The sequence below is a fragment of the Ptychodera flava genome, chromosome 5 (genome assembly GCF_041260155.1).
Source record: "Ptychodera flava strain L36383 chromosome 5, AS_Pfla_20210202, whole genome shotgun sequence".
Classification (NCBI taxonomy): Eukaryota; Metazoa; Hemichordata; class Enteropneusta; family Ptychoderidae; genus Ptychodera; species Ptychodera flava.
In genome coordinates this window covers 9300662-9319265 of record NC_091932.1, presented here as the reverse complement: position 1 = coordinate 9319265, position 18604 = coordinate 9300662, and the positions used below count along the sequence as shown (strand labels likewise).

At 38.2% G+C, this 18604-nt stretch overlaps 1 protein-coding gene and 1 long non-coding RNA gene across 2 annotated transcripts; both read left to right on the top strand.

The window, feature by feature from the left end:
- The first annotated feature begins 2636 nt into the window (after positions 1–2636).
- On the top strand, positions 2637–6021 carry LOC139132950 (insulin-like growth factor-binding protein complex acid labile subunit). Its single transcript, XM_070699290.1, has 2 exons — positions 2637–5648; positions 5709–6021. The coding sequence occupies exon 1, from the start codon at positions 2719–2721 to the stop codon at positions 5086–5088; it is 2370 nt and encodes a 789-aa protein (XP_070555391.1). The 5' UTR covers positions 2637–2718; the 3' UTR covers positions 5089–5648; positions 5709–6021.
- A 2798-nt stretch (positions 6022–8819) lies between these two features.
- LOC139132949 (uncharacterized) lies at positions 8820–11580 on the top strand. Its single transcript, XR_011552502.1, has 2 exons — positions 8820–9016; positions 9923–11580. It is a non-coding gene; the product is annotated as an uncharacterized lncRNA (long non-coding RNA).
- The last annotated feature ends 7024 nt before the right edge of the window (positions 11581–18604 follow it).

Below are 18604 nucleotides of genomic sequence, written 5' to 3'. Positions count from 1 at the left end.
AGTTCACGAAAAGGTCACGGAACTTCTGGTGTGTCTTCGTGATTTTTACGACTCGTTGGGATTGTAGAGTGACCGTGATTTGACACTGGTTTAGAACATGGAAGATTCTAATTTAATGCGGTACATGTTTCGTTTGACGTTCACATTCTGTCTACTGTTAACTTCATATTTTGAGTGAAATAGTAGTATTTACAATGCATAGAGCAAAGAAAACAGGCGACATTGATTATAATTTATTTGTTGGCTGCGTCAAAAATCATAGACACGATGTATACAATTATGCACGTGAAAAAAAAAACCATTTGTATTAAACCGGGGTGGCCGGTGTTTTTTTAAAGAAAACTGAGGAAATTTGGATATGGGAACGTCTGTTCTGGGGTCAAACAAGTTCAGCGAGACGTGCATATCATTACTGATCAAGAAAAAGCGGAAAACTATCGACGACTTTGACACCTGGTTACAGTGCTTCCTCGTCTTTTTCTTATATCGACATTCTACTACCCACATTTGGCGATCCCCATGACCACCTACCTTCGTTTCATCGCCTCCAAAGCTGCCGCCTACAAGCCGGAGGCCTGGCTCACGTACGACAATTCTTCCGCCTGTACGCTGCCCGTTACCCAGACAGGGCCAACTGGAGCAAGCCAAACCCAGACCTCAATTTCCAGCACTTCCTCAACCAGCCACACCCCTGCGCCCTTCCTGCTTCGCCTGTGGCCAACATGGTCATGTGAAGACCGACTGCCCAAACCTATGCAGCAGCCATACCAACCCATACTACTGGGAGAGCTCAGCGAACAAGAAACAGTACGACGAACCTCAGGTATGTCGATCTCTCAACCGAGGCTCATGCAAGACCCCCTGCCAATATGGCAGGCTACACAAGTGCTCCGTGTGTAACGCGACTGACCATAATGCTTTGCAACACCACCAAGGCACCAGACAAGAGACCCCCAGCCCTTTCGAGGGAGCGACCATCCACACAGCGACAATCGCAATGCTACAGCCGACGACACCAATCAACCTCACTAAGCTTCCAGCTGCCCTGCACGACCACCAGCATAAACAATTCACAGCCAGCCTCATCCACGACCTCACCATGGTGCCGACATCAGCTCCAGTGAAAACCAAACACGGTGCTACACCCGCAACGCCAGTCAGCAACGATCAACCCGGATACCGTCTCCACCGCAATAACAACGAACTGCACCTGGCCCACACAATTGGCCCATTCGCCGTGCCACCTCTGCCATGGGATGGCAAGAGAATGGAAAGAGATGTACCCAATATTAGTCGCCTGTTCAATTTGGGGGACCGGCTCCCGCGGTGGTGCCGCCACAACCACCGCCGAAGCCGGCTTACCTGGCTGGCTCATAAAGACACTGGGCAGATGGAGGAGTGACGCGTACCAGATCTACATCACGACACCATAGGAGACCCTCGACGTAGTACCGAAGGTACTCGCAACTTGCCAACAATTTGACGTAGGACTCTGTTCTCGGTGGACAATACCAACGATGTAATGGCGCTACATGAACTATAGAGACATGAAACGTTAGGAACAATGAACATATACTATGAGAAATCTCCCAATGACGCATGGTCACCACGGGGGGGGGGGCTGCTTTACTGCCGCACCGCAGTCATGCATGCCCGCGGTTTGGCCATAATTTGGGGGGTACTGTCATGGGTCTGCTGCGGGCGACTGGTAGCACGTTGCCCGATGCACGGTACCAATAACCCGGTACCGCCATCCAGGCCGCTATGACGCCTCGTTGCCCCCGCCATGGCAGTACATGCATAACCCCGGATTTCGGCCAAACACTTGTCTCCGTGTCGTTCCTTTGCGTTAATGGTGGTTAGCATTTATTGTCAACAAGAACACTGGATGTTGTATACAATGCATTGTGATAGCAGGGCTATTTCTATGTGTTTCAACATAATTTAGAAGAAAGAAGAATTAAAAACATATATTTGTTTCACTTTTTCAATAAAAATAATGAAACTATCATAAAAGGTTGAGCTTTGCATTGCATTAAATTGAGATTAACTTTAATGAATAAAATACTTGTTGCATCACGTATTTTCAAAAACCAACTTCTTTTGAACACTCTACCGGTGCCTCTATACTAAAACCCTATGAATTCTCTACATTGTTCTAAAACCAAAATATTTTAGAAGCTTGCTACAAAAATTTTTCTCAGTGAGTGTGTAAACTCAGGTCTTATGACAGGGGAAGTACATAATGTATGTAGCATTTTGTCGTAAACACCTGAATTTTTATCACAACTTCCACTTTATAAGAGAGTCAATCATTACAAGAAATTAATGTTTAATTTGGATATGACCAGGAGATACCGGATAGGCAACCCATGCCCTTTTTTGTGCTTTTTAGATATTTACCATTCAACAAACTTGATCTCTCAGCATTCACAAAGAAGATTGTAAAATTCAGGTCATAAAGTACCACATTACCAGGAATTCTATTTTTATGAACTGTTTGCCCAGAGCTTGACCTTTTGACATAAAAACTGTGGCATATGAATTTTTGTATGTTTACTCCATACCAACAAGGAGAAACTTCCTATTTTTTAATGACATCATTCATTTTTGTACCAGTCAGTTGATTGTTATGTACAACTACAGTACAAACTGTATGCTGCTGGGGAGTCTTTCGGAAAGGAATAGTTTGCCATCTTTAGCTTGATATCTTAGTTCATGTGTGAAGTTTCACTGTGGAAAATGCTGCAACATTGTTTTACTCTGTTCCTACTGGTCATTAGTCTCTGGAAGTGTGAGACAGAACCTATATGCAAAGTCTACAATACCACCTATGTTGACTGCTCAGGAAGGGAACTCCACTACTTACCACAGAAAATACCATCGTACACAACGTACTTGGACCTGACCACCAACAAGATTGTATCGCTGCCGCCAAATGGATTTGTGACTTTGAAACAGCTTGATTGCTTGGACATTTCTGCAAATCACATTTCCAGAATCAGCTCCATGTCTTTACAAGCACTGAACAATCTGAAACTACTGAACTTTCATAGAAATAACATTTCTATCATAGCTTCCGATGCATTCCAGGATTTGTCAAAACTGGAAGTACTTGTTCTATCATTCAACAGAATCACCAAGCTGCCTGATAAACTGTTCTCACAGCTTAAAACTTTAACAGAGCTGGACCTCTCAAGCAATTTTTTTCTAGTTTTGTCAGTCCAGATTTTCCGTGGATTGGATAATCTTCAAAGTCTTCTACTTAAGGACACAGGCATATCAAGCCTGCCTGATGGCATATTTGAAAGTCTTACAAACTTGAAGGAACTTCATCTCCATGGTAATAAAATGACATGCTTTCCAAACAAAGCATTGCAAGTGCTCAGCAACATAGAAACAGTGCTGTTTGACGAAAATGAATTTGATACAACCTGCAGTGACATCAATCTCGAAAATCTACAGAAGCTGTCATTGGAATTGTGCTTCCTGAAAGATGATATCGTACCAAATATTATCTTCAGTAATAAGAGACAGTATGGCATGTACCAGGCAATGCAAAACCCACAATCTAAACAAGGAACGTACAGTGATATGAAAAATGTATCAGAAATGTCTGTATATCTCAGCAACAACAAAATCAATTCAGATTCCCTGGAGAGACTTCTCTATGATTTCCAATATTCTGGTGTTACGAGACTAGACTTGACCGAGCAATATGGACGGCTGTCAGCAATCAATGTGACAACACTACGGGGTTTGAAAGAAACAAAGTTGACTGTTCTTCATCTTTCAAGCAATGCATTATTATCTCTGCTGTCTGGTGTCTTTCAGTGGTTGCCATACTTGGAACAACTGCACATCAGTAAAAATGCCCTGAATCACATCACTGTCGATGCCTTTGTCGGTCTTCATAGTTTGAAAACCCTGAGACTCAATGAGAACCAACTTTACGCATTTTCCATTGGAACTTTCAGTGGATTAAAACAGTTGACGACACTTGACTTGCGTGGCAACCACTTCAACAAACTGCCAGAACTATTTCAAAGCATGAATGAACTCACAACTTTGACGTATCTACATCTTAGTTTCAATGACTTTGAAGGTGAAATTCCTGCCAATTTTACCACACCACTGTTTTCTCTCAAAGATTTGGATATTGCTTACAATAGCTTCACCTCGATCCATAATGACAGTTTCTCCAACTTAACAAGATTACAGTTGTTAGATATATCATATAATTGGATCAGATCATTTCCAGAACAGGTGTTCTACCCTCTAAGTTCACTGAAATCACTTTCGCTTATTGGAAACAAACTTTCTAGATTGGATTTCAATGGTATTCACCCTTTCAGGTACGCAAATAAGTTGGAAAATCTATCTCTCACATTTTTCAATGCTGAACTTTTGCATCTAGGTGATGTTCCTTCACTTAAGCACTTATTTCTAGAAAACTCCAATTCACCGTGTGTTCCCTTTCGTTTTTTACAAGTGGTTCTTTTACCAACGATTCATAAACTTGAAATTCAAGAAATTTGTGTTTTTGACGATATGACGAGCATGCCCACTCAGCTTGTCCCGGTCGAGATATTAGCTCTCAGAAATGTTATTTTCCACCAAACATCTAATTTTATTTCATTTTTGAAACTTTTCCCCTATACAAAGTGGTTTTTCATGAATTCTGTAACTGGTTTAACTAGCATAGATGACCTACCTAAAACACAGAACATGGAGACATTAATATTGATGGGTACTCAACTAGCTAATCTTGACACTGAATGGTTGAAATCGCAGAACAATCTCCACAATGCAGAGATCAAATCAAATGGTTTTGATTGCTCAAAATGCAACATGAAAAATTTCTACAATTGGATGGAAACTGACAAAATAACAAAACTTGATATGTCAGGGTGTGGAACACCAGAGAGTATGAAACGTAAATCACTGTACAGTTTAGAATTTGGATTGGAATGCAATCAGGCATTTCTGATCTCTGTACCCATTACCTGCGTTGCTGTATTTCTCACAGTAACTTGCAATCCGCTTTCGCTGGCATATACGTTATGTTATTTTCCTTGGAAGGCTTAGATTTGGAGGCTACAGACTTCAGATCAACGATGATGACCAACCATTGAATAAGAAATACGATGCATTTGTATGTTACAATGAACATGATAGAGATTGGGTGTGGCAGGAGTTAGTTCCCAATTTAGAAAACGTTGATCCACCAAATTTTAAACTCTGTCTGCATGAACGTGATTTCATGGCAGGAGCTGATATTTTTGAGAACATTTTGGATAGCATTGAGAACAGTAACAAAACCATGCTTGTGCTTTCACCTCACTTTGCTGAGAGTGAATGGTGTTATTTTGAAATGAGAATGGCGCAGAATTATCTATTTGAGGAGAAGCGAGATGTTCTCCTTCTTGTATTGTTGGAGGAAATTCCCGATGTTGTAATGCCACGAGTTTTGCGTAAAATGTTACTGACAAAGAAGTACATCACATGGGCGGAAAATGAAGCCGGGAGAAGACTTTTCTGGGAGAATTTGAAAGTGGAACTGAGGTCTGAAAATGAAGTTAACAGAGTGGCTAATATTTAACTTTTCCCTTTCAGTACTATGTCAAAACCCTTAGCTTTTACTACAGGTACATGATTTAGATGCATTATTTTGTAAGTGACACTAAACATAGCACTTGTACATGTAGTTAACCCTTTGAGTGCTGTATTTTTTTCCACCAAAAATTTTAGTGCAACATTTTACCAATTTTCAGGAACTTTTCTGTAATTTTTTAAATAATTTTGGACCAAAGGAACACAACATTTTATTGGCCCCAGTTTTTTATCAAAATTTTGGCAAAAATCTGACAAAAATTGACTGTGATACATTTTTATAAGGGCAACAAAAATTGACTTTGGCGCTCAAAGGGTTAAAAGCTAGGTTACTGACAACAATACCTGTTGATAAATATCATAGCAATTACAAAACTAATCACTCTCCAAAAGAAATGGAAAAATACTTTAATAATAAGGTTTGGCACAGCAATTTTATTTCACTTGTGTAATTACTATGCAGTTTATGATTCAATGGAGTATTCAGTAATGCTACACACATTTCTCTATGTACAGAAAAGCCATCTCCTCATAGGTGTATATTTTCCTTGATTGTCACATTACGACCATTTACAGATGTGCCTTTGTGACAGATATACCCCAAAACTCATGCAACACTCATGTAATTAGTACAGTAGATACATGTAGCTGAGAATATTTCACCAAGAATTCAAATATAAACTAAATCTTTGTATTTTATCTGTATAGTGTTGATACGGTCACAGTTCATAGAATACGGAATTTATGGACTTTTTTGTGAGTTCTGTTTCACCGATACATGACAGTTTTCAAAAACTATTAATCTTTATGGATCACTGATAATTTTGTTGACTATCCATCATAGCATGCCATGCCACAGGACACTAGTTAACCTGCTGCTATGATTTCCATGTGAATAAAATGACTTTGCTTCAAACAACATCTGATTCAGTATTGATATTTTAGCCAAACAATTTATTTTTCATCATAAAATGAATTATAATATACTTAGCTGGAATCTGGCAATATGATTGGCTGGAGCCAGGGTTTATATTCTCATCAAGAAGACCTGTGCGCTGCGTAACATTTTTGAGCTTGTGCAAATTTCAAACTCCAGCTTGAGAGCTTAACGCACAATGGTGTCGAAAAAGAGATTGATTTTGATAGTCAAATTTTAGTCTGGTGCGGCTCGATAAACCCACAAATGAAGAGTTTGTATAAGCAGTTATGGCGATGTAACACCAAATACATGCAATTTTTAAAAGTTTTTTGAGCCCTTTTTCACGTAAAATTCTTCAAGTTCGATGTGTAATGGCAATATTGATGCGTTATGTTACTGTATTGTATGCATTCAATTGTACACGCTAGCGCACATTCTGAAACATTCTTTTGTAGAGTTTGTGTCGAGGCTGGGTGCCTGAAGCCTCATTCCAACTTAGGTCCTAAATAATGACATTGTCCACTTGTATTTGACTTAAGCATATTATAATGAAGTTATAAACGGTGCACTCGGGTATTCGGTTGCAGATATGAGACCTCTTGGGTGAAGATTTTCACCAAAGAGGTCTTACGGTACATCTGCAACCAAATACGTACCCGTGCTTGCCGTATATAACCTCTAAAAAAGTACCTGTGAAGGTCAGCTTGTTGGAGTCCAAGGAAGTGGTTCAAGAAAATTGTTCACTCTGAATAGATCAAACCCCAAACATACAAGAAAGTGTTCACATGTGACTTTGTGATTTGTTAAGTTAATGAGACATGAATGAGGTAAATGTATATGAGGTAATGATTTCCTTCTGTATTTACAGTGTGAAATCATATTTCAATAGGGCATTCTCTGTAGCAAAACTGTAAAATATAATCATTGAAGCTTTGACTCATCAACTTAGTTGCATGATGTATATGCACCATGGCTCTCTCTTTGAAGGGAACACAATTTCCCAATGTTTGGAAAAATATTTGTGTGTGTATGTTTCCTTATCCTCTGTATTGAATATTGAAGAGGGAGGATGTTGGCATTTCATTGTCAGTATGTGGTAGTTGGCATTTGTTTGTACACTGTACATTTGTCGGTTTTCTGTACTGGTACTATCAAACACATATAGTCACTGCATGCTAACCTTTGTAACAGTTTACCATGCTCTAAGGTCCACATTACAGTAATGCTACTTACAAAGACATAATACAGGCTCTGATTTAGTTGTAAATGTTCAGGAAATGCAATGTTGATCTCTGACAGCTGTTGATTGGCTTCAGAATTGGTTAAGATTAGTATTTATACAGATTTGTCTGTCCGTGTTGAAACCTTCTATAAGAATAGATTGCATATTGCAAGCCTGAAATGTTGATGACGAGAGAAAATACATGTGTTGGTAATTTGTCATTGCTAGTAAGTTTCTTTCTAATATACTGGCCAGTATATTGTAGTAGTATTGTTTTGAAAGACAACATTTACTTGACATATTTGACTCTGAGGATACTTAACATTGATCAAATGAATTTGTTCGGTTAAAGAAATATGTCAGCTTGTTTTCCATGAGAATAAATGGAACTTAACATAAATTTGACACAAGATAAATGTGAGCATATCAAAAAAGTGGCCCAAAATAGTTTTTCTCAGCTTATTGATACAGTTTGTCCTAATTAAGTGACACAGTTTTGACCCATATCTCCATGGAAGCACTTTGTTATATAAAGCCGACATATTGACAGAATTGTTATGCTCAGTCATCAAATATGGTGCTGTAAGTCTGCCTTAGGTTAGAGCGCCCTCACAGTTTGGAATGTGGGTAACTAGTCCATTGTAATCTGGCTCCTTCAAAAAATGAGGCACAGAGCTAAAAGGTACGCCAAACTGACAAAAATAGTCATCGGTCACACAGTGTAAATTTAAAGTCAATACTATTCTCTATTGTCTTACTATTTCTATAAACTTCCTCTAACATTATCCCAAGCATTGACAAGAAAATAGACATATACTGGTAAGTGTAGTGGCGCATTGATGGACTCAAGTGCATTTTATGGTCACTAAATATTAATGTTACTCAGTTTGTTCTTGTCCATTGTGGAATAATAGAACTTGAAACATAACAGTATACATAATACATGTAATAGAAAGAAAAGCAAGACTTAGTGTAATTAATCTGTATCACGCTCAGAAGAGCTATTTATTTTATTGTTATTGTTTCAGGAAAAACCTTGACATTTCTTTCCTTTTTTCGGGTAATAGAAAGATTTATCAGGTGTTCCATGCAGCTGTGATGTAGACCCTACAGTTTGAAGATATCGATGTGTAGCTTTCAGTGATTCTAGCAACAGATGAAGCAGAATATTCAAAGTCGTTTCTGAAAGCTGGCGTCCTTTCTCTGCTGTTTTACTGTCTGCCCTTGCTTTGTGGATTAGCTGAGCTGCAAAGACATACATGGTGAGAAAGCTTAAAATTACATTTCTAACAATGGCAGTCCTCCTTTTGCATTCCAAAACCACAACCAATATGGCATAATGCTTTTTTATCATTCCATATACTTTACAGATATTTTAGAAGTATGTGATTTCAGTGTCTGTTTCAGTTGTCAGATCTTAACATTTCCTGGAAAAGTCTATTAGACTGAGACTACTGAAAAATAAAATCTACAAATCCTTAATTGCAATGCAATCATCAGATGGTCAGCTTATTTGTTCAAGTTCATTGCCATATAAAAGTTTATGTGGCTGCATTTGGTGTTTTTGATCTTCTATCAGTGCCAAGTAGTAGGCACATGATTGTCTTGTTCTTGTGTCTTCCATGAATAATTCTACTATATGTCCAATACCCATATCGGTACATATCTGTGCATTATCTAATCTATTGAATGGCATGGTCTGGCTGATCCTATTTGACCTCTAGAGACACTTTGACCATGCAAGGAATTACTTCAGACAGCTATCCATGTATATTAAGACTATGCAGTATTACATTTTCAAGTATTCCTCAATACTTTGGTTTTGTCATAAGTTCACATGAACTCTTGTAAAGTATCATTCATTACAAGAAAGCAATAGAATACTATGAAGAAAAATAATGTGCATTTGATGATTGCAAAGATTGCTGCTCTCAACTGGTTTCACAAACTATCCTTACAATAGTGCTCCTTGGAATAGCTACTGGTAAGAGTACCAGTATAGCTACTGGTAAAAGTACCAGTAGATTTGCAAATCAGCTGCTTCAAAGAAAATGTTTTCATACTCCTTCTAACTGTACATATTCCTATTTCATTTGAATTTATCTGTTGCTATCTGAACTGAAGACGCTGTTGTAACCTTTTTCTGTGTCTTTTTCCTCTCTCTGCAGTGACTATTGAGAACATCAACAACTAAGGTTTCATCAACAGATCCAATACATTCAACAGAGACAGGTAACCAGGAAGGCAACAATTCCTTGCCAGGATGCAGGTCAAAGTTCAGATAAAGGTCAACGGATCATCTACCAAGGGCTAGCAACATTGATAGTGAGAGAGGCCAAGCTCTTCAATGTCAATGATTACAATCATCTCATTGGATACGACTAGTATGAGAGAATAAACATTAAAGAACTGGTGAAGAAAATTGAATATACCTAGGTGTAGATATATTTTAAGTTGAGATTAGGCTGTTTGATTTAATTTACAATAAACGTTTGTTGTCAGTACAGACTTGTTATGTCTATTATTGGTATTGAGGTAAAATTGCAAAAATATCAATTTATTGATAAGAACAAAGTCAACTGATTAACTTTCAAGGTATCGTATCATGTGTACATGTATACATCTTATATGGTTAAATCTTTATGAGACTGTAAGTATCCATGATTTTCAACACTTTGAATTAGGCACTGATAATAATTTCATCTGTTGAACCGCATCAGGATGCAATTAACAACAGCAGCAAATCGATTATTTAAGCAATAAAGCAAACCCAGCGACGGTATACCATGAGATTTTGACCAGTTCACGACATATATGCACGAGCGACAGCGAGTGCATATATGAAGTGAACTGGTCAAAATTGAGTTGTATACCGTCGCTGAGTGTGATTTATTGCTATTATATCATAACACTATATTGAAATTCTGGCGTGTAACGTCAAAAAACGGATTTTTGCTCAAGCTGAGAACTCGTGCATATGCTAGCCGTGGTATACCAGTATTGCCAATATACCATGGTTCTTTTCGCATCTCGACCAATCAGATCGCTGTATTTGCACCATCAATATGGTATGATATAATGTACATTATATCATACCAGTATATTGATGGCGCAAATGCTGCAATCTGATTGGTCGAGATGTGAAAAAATGGTGGTATAATTGTGATATAGCACAGTTGGCTCTCAGCAGGAGCGAAAATCCCTTTTTGACGTTCCATGCCTGAATTTGAATATACTGTGATGATAAAATAGCAATAAAGCACACCCAGTCAAAGTATACCACTCGATTTTGACCAGTTCAATTCATATGTGCACTTGCTGTCGCTCATGCATACATGTCATAAACTGGTCAAAATCTTGCAGTATACCGTAGCTTTGTGTGCTTTATTGCTTAATCATTTCAAAAATTAAATAGCTTTTTGAAATTAATAAACTGTTTCCGAATTATTGCGAATGGTCAAAACGAAATTTTATTTGTTAGTAGGAGAGGTTTTATGCTCAATTTTTTTTTAACTTCATTTTCCAACTTATACTAGAAACCATAACAACTTTTTAGAACAAGAACATGACACTACTTCAATAACAGAGCCCACATTGATCTGTAACTAGGACTTTGTGTCACTCAGATAAGTTTTCTTTTTCATATCATCAATATGACATCATGGCACATGATTTCAAGATATTAATTACATTTACTGCTACAGTAGAACACATTTGACTTTGCATGATGTGGCTGTGTAATCTTGCATTATTGAAATGTCATCGAAGTCTTTTATATAAGAATAGCATAATCAAATTTGATGATCATAATAAAGCATCTACAATATCCATATCGTTCAGAGAAACAAAATTGTCACTTTACAGGCAACTCCGCACAACAGGCATATTTCTAACACTTTTTGTTTTAAAAAACTTTTCTCTTGAAGTGAGATTTCGGTTGTGTTAAAGTTGTCCTTAAAATCATTTTACGAAAGACTAGTAAAATTAAGTTAAAATGAGCAAAATTCTATTTTTGGAAGTGCTTTTAATGTGTTTGTAAACTTGTAAACTTCTAAGAAACCACTTCTCATTGTAAATACAGCTCTCTTCCATTTTGTCACAACCTCCTAATGTGTGCTCTTATGGAAAGTAAATTTAGTCTTATAAACTTTCACTGACACTGATGAGTGACTAAGATGTGCATTTTACTGAGAGTCATGTACTTGACTCGTTAAGAGGGCTACATGATTCTTCACAATCAAAGTTGAAATTCAAATTATCGCTTCCAACGCAGACATATTTCTAGCCCTGTACACAAGAATGTTTTGTTCTTGGAATGCTGACAGGTTGAGGCAAAAATGCTGATAATCATAATGCCTAATAGCCATACTTGCAATTTTGTCAGTCGGAATAGCCATCACATAGTTTTGTACAGTGAGAAATTATGTACAGATATTGACATACATCTGGTTGGGTAGGTTGGTTGCTAGTATGGTTCATCATAGGTCATATTCAACACAACAATGGAATTTTAATCTCTCAGCATTCTTACAACAACGGGTATAAAAATGTAAACATAATTTATGGTTCTTATCAATACTTGCAGTTTTGTGCATAGTTAGTGTGCTCTAACAAGAATAAGGAAAACATTTGTCTTGGCTGGTAGAAATGATAAATGAATTCCATCACTACAGTGAGGTTGGAAAAAAAAACCTGCCAGTGTATCCACTGGAATATTGCCATGACAACATTGTAGTTATTTCTGTTCCCAGCAGATCTAGATCTACTGGGCAAACTTTTCTGCGTTTTCAGTGGTCCGGCATTGTAACACATACCGGTACAGGCCAGCACAAAACAGCAAACACGACAGACATGACAAAAAAAGCTGCAAGGCTCGTAGACTATTTATTGCAGCTACGATGACCCCAGCGACAACATTTTCGCAGATTTCTGCTTATGCAAATGTATAATCCGTCATAACTACGTGTTTGTGTACGCGCTTTTATAGGAAACTGTAGCAAGCTTGACCACTGATTGGCCAAACGGACTCTTCTATAAATGCAATGAGCATGCACCCTTATATATATGAAAAAGTGGTCAGCTAAACCAACCGTTTTACATTATCAGGCTTCTCGACGTGTTTTCCAACTCTTCAACCCATCTTAGTAAAGGGGCATTCAACAATCCAGCAATGCCGCATCACACTCCAACGTATTGTGTTGTTATCTAAGTAGACAGCACTGTGTGAATACTGCACTTCCACTTCGTCCAATGATTGAAGGGTGCTGGAATGTGTGTTCAAATTTGATTTGCTATAGCCGACGACGATCTTCAGGGTTCGCGGATCTGAATTTTCAGCAGAATAAAATCACAATTTATTATTGCACGCGTCCGTTTCTCTTCTAATTGGATGGATTTGTATGTGTTTTCGAAGTACTGCTTTGTATGACCATAGGAAACCCAGAAATCTAGTTGTTGTTGGTATTGTTGTTTATGTTTATATTACTCGTGTTGTTCTTGTTGTTGTTGACCAATAAAAGTCAACGAACATAACTGTTGTGTTGATGGTGTTTCAAACATAATGTACAAGGACGCTATCAATATTTGACCCGATGAAACGCTTTCCAAATGTACACTCTCTGCATATAGAGTGCAGTTTTGTGCAATCTGAGAGGTGTTTTTAACTTGCATTTTTACTAAGTGAAAACTGTTAGAAAACCTCAAGGGGCAGAGCACCTTAAGGGGGTATCCCCCTCTCGCGTCAAAAATTTTGATAAATTGAGGTGTGTAATGGTGCAATCTGAGAGGTGTTTCAATTTATTTTGCACTTGGTAAAATTGTTTGAAAATGACACTGAACACTGATATTTTTATGACATTTTTTGCATGATCTGTGATTGAATCACAATATTTGGTTTACTCTTCGTGAAAACAGTTCTCAGTTTGCCAGAGATTAAAGACCAAAGAATATGCAGGAATGGAAAATCTATGACCTCCTGGTGTCATTTCTCCAGCTGCCAGCTTCTAATGAAAAACCTTATTATGGTATGGTTAATGTCAAAATGGCTATTGAACTGAAGTCAATTTAAATATATGTTTCTGTGACAATAAAGGATGAATTCACAACAGCTCAGTTTCCTAGATCCTGTGAAAATTTTTTGAAATTGATGTGTGCAATGGTACAGTCTGGTGCAATCTGAGGGGTGTTTTCATTTTTTTTTACTAGTAAAGAATACCCAAAGAGGGAGAGTGTCCCCCTCTCGCATCGAAAATGTTGAGAAATTGATGCGTACAATATGGTGCAATCTGAGAGGCGTTTCAATTTCTTTCGCACCAAAAATTTAGTAACCCCCTTCTTCCTTACCACATTTTGAGCAACCCCTCTTGAAGTTTTCAATTTTTTGAGTGACATTCCTCCGAACCCCAGGCCGTAAATAATGTCTCCCTTAATAACAATCAACATAAAAATATGCACAAATTCCCTTCAAAAGTTGTGTTGACTCACACAGATATTCATCTGAAGGTTGCTCTTGCACACTGGCAGAAATTACAAGGTTGAGTAAAGGGTTGAGTAAATTGCGTGTACCGCACCGTGTGAAGTTTTCATAAAAGGAAACTTTACATTTGAGTGGAGGCTCTTAAAGTTTGTGACAGCTGAGAAGGGTGCTTTCTTATGGGGACTGCACAGCGCCCTCTATAAGTTACCGACTTTATACTAGAAGACTATGGCTCTAAACCCAAGCGGATATTCTGATGGTTTGACAATAAGTAGTCTACAGAATAGTTACATTTTCCACTTCGAAATACTGATGTACAAACCAATGTGTATATAACGGTGAGTGTGTCAGAGGCCAGTTAATTAACACACCCAGTCACAACATTAGTATCATTCCGACTGACGTCTCGGACATCATAAATCCTCTAAAACGCTGCATCAGACCACAACATAAATGTTACACGTCAGATGACATCATCATGAAATCATCTGAAGGAGCTCTTTTTTAGTCCATAGTATAGTCCCTCGGTTTTTCTCGAGGGTCTTAGTCATAACTAAACTCAAAAACGTTCCGTACGCGCACTCGACACGTATGTGTGGCGAAAAGTTGGGACGCTATTATCGTACAAAACGGGGTGCCTTTGGGCCGTAGTGAACGGCACCCAATGACACTGAAAATTATGTTGATGAGGACTGAATGAATATAATAGCTATGGACAATGTCCGACATATTCGAACTCCCGGTCCAGCTAAGGCAAATTGAATGGAGACAAGCAAATACCCGACATTCAACTTTTTGGAAGAAAAGTCGTTTCATAAAAAGATACATACTGAATAATAGTTGCTCAATTGATACTTCTATTAAGATTACATGACAGTTTGTAACCGGTTGTGGCATTATTCGTTCTTTACAGTGATATACCACTTCTTGCCGCAAAAATATTTCTCAAGATTTTTCCCTTCTGTTCAGGGAACCTGAACCTGAACCTGCAGTACTTCGAAGAAAGACAACGATACGAAAAACTGCGCTTGTACTCCCCACACTGCATTTCGGTACGGGTGACATTTCTCTTATTTCCAGTCAAAATTATATTGGGTTAAGAGGCTTAAATTTTGAATCATCAAATGTCATAAGACACGTTTTTAAAGATCTCTTACTAGGATGAAGACTTGGAAAATGCATATTAAGGAAAAAATCAAAGAATACGATGGCACTACTTAATTAAATATTTTTGAAATCTAAACGGTTCACGGAGATCACCGATTGTCTAACTTGATGTTAGGTTTGGCGTAAAATCAAAATCCAGTATTAATGCAAAATATTGTAAACTAAAATCCGGGAATCACTTGCCCTCATCTACATTAGTACTGGCCCCAGGTTGCTCTGCTTCAGTTTTCTCGGCAGCACTGAGTTGCGAGCCAATGCGTTCACACCACAATCAATGTAACAGCCTGACGCGACGGATCAGTCTATTCTGTTTTGATATTTATAATGCCCACAGACTTGGAGCAAGTCCAGCCCTCATCCCATATGAATTCATTGCTATCTCAGAGTTCCTCCGGCGAATTCGTGAGCTCGGCAGATTTTCAGAGTTGTTACCTGCAAGTGCTCGACTTCGATTGACTTCGTACGTCAGATTTTTACATGCGTATTCACTCACTAGTGTGTTAGGGCGTTCTAATTCGCCGGTGAGAACAGGTAACTGGTGATGCCTGTCATTGTTGTCTCAGTGTTGGAAACGAAGGGGTTTGTTCTGAGAACCCTGGCAAGCCTTCCGATTGACCGGAATGTTGCTTTAATTACACACCTCTAGCTTGGGAAAAACGAAATACGGACTTCGCACAGATCGGACGTTGGGGTGACATTTACACTGGCATGGACCAGTCTTCAGACACGCACGACTTAACGGGTCGTTGAACACATTTGTTGTGCGTTGAAAAGTGCCCGACTCTTACTGATTGAAGCAAAGCAAACGTAAGGTGATATGTCCTGAGAAATTGGTTGAACGTGAGTGATTATTCTCCAAGAATGAAGGAAATCTTAAAGTCACAAAAAGTCTTTCTCAACTTCAATTTGAAGACTTCGAACGGTCCCTAATCACTCCTGCCAGACTGAGAGGTGTCACTATGTAGGAGCTTCAGATGGACACACCCGAAATGGAAACGAGAATGAAATGAAATACACTCTCTCTCCAGCAATGTTAGTACTTTGTTTATACGGTCTCTTTGATTGTGAGGTACAAGATTATTCGAATTCATATATTGTAATATCCGTAAGGGCCTTTCCTGTAATGTGTAATAACCCCTTCAACAGAATTCTGTCTTGATATTTGGGGCATTTACAAAGCTTTTTTTTTTAATGTTGAGGAAACTAAACGAAATGAAATTTGCTATTTAATTGACACGGGATAGCCTCATAGATCAAGTGTTCAATGCTCTTCTTGAGTAAAGGTAGGCAAAACGCCCCCTTCATCACATATGAAAGCATGCAAATTTGCAATGGAACACAAAACCACAAGTAACTGTGGAACTACATACATATGTATATGCTGTTCCCTTTTTGTTTTTCCTCCACGAGTTACAGAGGCAATAGCTGTAACTTTTGATGATATTTTCATTATTTTTTATCTTCTCCGAAAAGCATGACGAAATGCGAAGTATAAATAGCTTTGCCAACAAACAGCTATTGTTACGGTACAACAAGCAGTGCAACAATTGACAAATTGATTCTCGCCCGCGGTAGAATTAGTAATGATCTGGACGTTACATTACGCAAAGGCTGTGGTGACAAGCTGAATTTTGCGCGTAAAACAACTAGAAGCTGTATTTAAGAATCAGAACAAAAATACTGCAAAATTCTTCAATCATTTACAGCCCGTGGAGATTTATGCTCATCTAATGCTAATTTCACTCCATTGTGCTTCCCGCAGAAAACAAAGTCACCAGCACAAGAGGCTCTCTAACTATGATGGTCAATAATAAAATATGAAGTTGGTGAGTAGTGAAGTCTTTTGTGGCGTGTCTGACCAGCGATCACTTTATTCAGAATGTTTGACCCTTTAGCCTGTTAATATGTGATCACTAACTCAGGGTATTAGACTCCGTTTCGTCGTCTCACAACTTTTTCACATGCTTCAATAAATATCAACTGAAATATCATTGGGTGCAAGGACAATAACACATTTAAATTTATCATTCTTTTTGAAATTTTGGAATTAATTTTATCTGGCAGATGTTTGAAACCACATAATTCAATGCAATCGCATGTATACACAGCGAACACATTCCACCCCTTGGGCAGGCCCTGTTGCAAGCTCTGGCACAACCCTATGGTACAGATCTGTGTCAGCATAGACGTTGATGTCACATATGGTTGTGACAGTGGCTGACATAAAAATATGTATCCGGCGCTGTGAGAGCATGACTGCATACAGTGCTGTAGTCACAGTGATGCATGTCTCAGCACGTGTACAATATACAGGACTGTATTGAGTGTTGTGGACTCATTGATGTAAGAGACTGAAATTTGTGCCTGCATCATTACCTTTACCGACAAGACTTTGTGCAGAACTGTACCATAAAATGTTTGACCCGATTCCTATAATTTGACGATTTTTCAAACCATGAGACAGGTCCTGTTACAACCGATAAGTAGTAACTAACCGATAACGTATCAAACCCGATAACGTAGTAAAAATTTACCGATAATGTATCAAATCAATCGATAACGTAATAGTGAACCGATAACGTATACGTATAAAATCAACTATCAAAGCAACCAATAACGTATCAATTAAGTGATAGCGCATATGATCAAGCGATTCATGGGGAGTGATAGATAGATCGATAGACAGATAGATCTAAAGAAAGAAAGAAAGATAGAGAGATAGATAGATAGATAGATAGATAGATAGATAGATAGATAGATAGAAAGAAAGATAGAGAGATAGATAGATAGATAGATAGATAGATAGATAGATAGATAGACAAATCTATAAATAGATAGACATATAGATAGATAGGTTGACCGATCGATCCAGAGACACGATTACTCAGTTTGCAATCGATAGATCTCTCGATATATCCTATCGATGTTTGATAGATGGTCGATAGATCGATAGAGAGATCAATCGATCCTTAGATCGATTGATCGATCGATCGATCAATGGATTGATCGGTCGATCGAGAATAGATCTATCCCACTTGTGATCCAATACGTCACCAGTTGATTTGATACGTGATTGGTTCATTGATTCGTTATCAATTGATTTGATGCGTTATTGGTCAATTTGTTGATACGTCATCGGTAAGGAAATTACTTCGTTATTGGTAAATTTTTGCTACGTCATAGGTTCGTTACTACGTTATCGATTGAT

Bases quoted from the DNA above. Each gene is read 5' to 3' on its own strand.
- LOC139132950 (XM_070699290.1), top strand. From the start codon at position 2,719: ATGTGTGAAGTTTCACTGTGGAAAATGCTGCAACATTGTTTTACTCTG.